The sequence below is a fragment of the Wasmannia auropunctata genome, unplaced genomic scaffold (assembly GCF_000956235.1).
Source record: "Wasmannia auropunctata unplaced genomic scaffold, wasmannia.A_1.0 LD334025.1, whole genome shotgun sequence".
In the NCBI taxonomy this organism is placed as follows: domain Eukaryota; kingdom Metazoa; phylum Arthropoda; class Insecta; order Hymenoptera; family Formicidae; genus Wasmannia; species Wasmannia auropunctata.
Window position 1 is genome coordinate 1 of NW_012028865.1, and position 1,260 is coordinate 1,260.

The window sequence follows — 1,260 nt, forward strand, 5'->3', positions numbered from 1 at the left end:
CTGGAGTTCAGACGTGTGCTCTTCCGATCTCTACACACTACTACATCAATATCGCATGCATACATACTCACAAATCGTCGGTAAAACAGCGAATTTTTGGAGTTTGAGCTCGGGTTTAGGATCCCCTTAAAACATCTTTTTCTGAAATGTTGCATTTTCAGATTATTCAGCTAGATTTAAATCACTCAATGCATAAAAGAAATATATAATATAAAAGTGCTATAAAACACATATAACATAAAAAATCACTCAATAAATAAGAGATACATAACATACCGGCATTGTCCACAATCACAATATCCATGCCCAGCACATACTTCTTTGCTGCCGGGAGCAATGCAAAGTTCGTTGCCGGACGGACATTGACAGCCGCTGCCTTCCCATCCATCCAAGCAATTACAAACACCACAATCGCATATACCGCGACCGCCACATTCGATTCCATCGGTCTATCAAGTTTAATAATAATTCGATTTTTATTATCGGCCAATTATATGTCAATAGCTCTTTATCATTTCATATTTTTTGACATTTAACAACAATTTGCGTATCGTACTTTGTCGCAAGGAGAACATTCGCAGAAGTGTCCGTTGTATCCTTTATCGCAGATACAAGTACCGCAAATGCATTCGCCTCTATTTGAGCAGATCTGCCCGCCATTGGTACATTGCAGCCTATTCTCTATCGAAGAACTCTCGTCGCAGTCACAGGTATCTCCTGCAAAAAAGAGTTTCACGTGATTAAAATGTAAAAGTATGTCCGAAACGTAATTAACAAAGATGTACATATTTTCGAATTAAAGTGCGTGAAAAGAGAAATGACGTCACGTGCTCCTACCGGACCAGCCGAAGTTGCATTTGCATATACCGCACTCGTTGACCCCGTGCTCACAGTGTGAACTTTCTATGATTTTGCAATCACAACCACACAAAAGTTCAACCTCGATCTGCACCTCGGACGCCTCAGATGCTAACGCATCGTCAATCACCACTGTTTGCCTCTGATGAAACGTAATAAACCGAATATTATCATTTATGTAACCATAATTTTGCGCAAAAACAACGGCAAAAAGAGCGCACGTGTTTTTTATTTCTATTTATAGAAATTTCCTTTTATTTGGCAGTAAATTGTAATTTAAACATTACATAACATTACTATATTAGAATCAAGGCTCTAATAGTTGCCAATTGTGCCTTAACAAAATATTAAAAAACATCTTTTTATTTTACAAAAACAAATCAATATTTAATAAATACTAAT

At 37.1% G+C, this 1,260-nt stretch overlaps 1 protein-coding gene across 1 annotated transcript; it reads right to left on the bottom strand.

The window, feature by feature from the left end:
* Positions 1 to 276: 276 nt before the first annotated feature.
* LOC105459754 (integrin beta-like protein 1) lies at positions 277 to 1,000 on the bottom strand (the record flags this gene model as incomplete). The annotated part of the gene is made up of 3 exons (XM_011705997.1): positions 277 to 449; positions 557 to 717; positions 838 to 1,000. Coding segments are annotated over 3 exons (497 nt in total), but the record flags the coding sequence as incomplete, so codon positions are not given.
* Between the last annotated feature and the right edge of the window lie 260 nt (positions 1,001 to 1,260).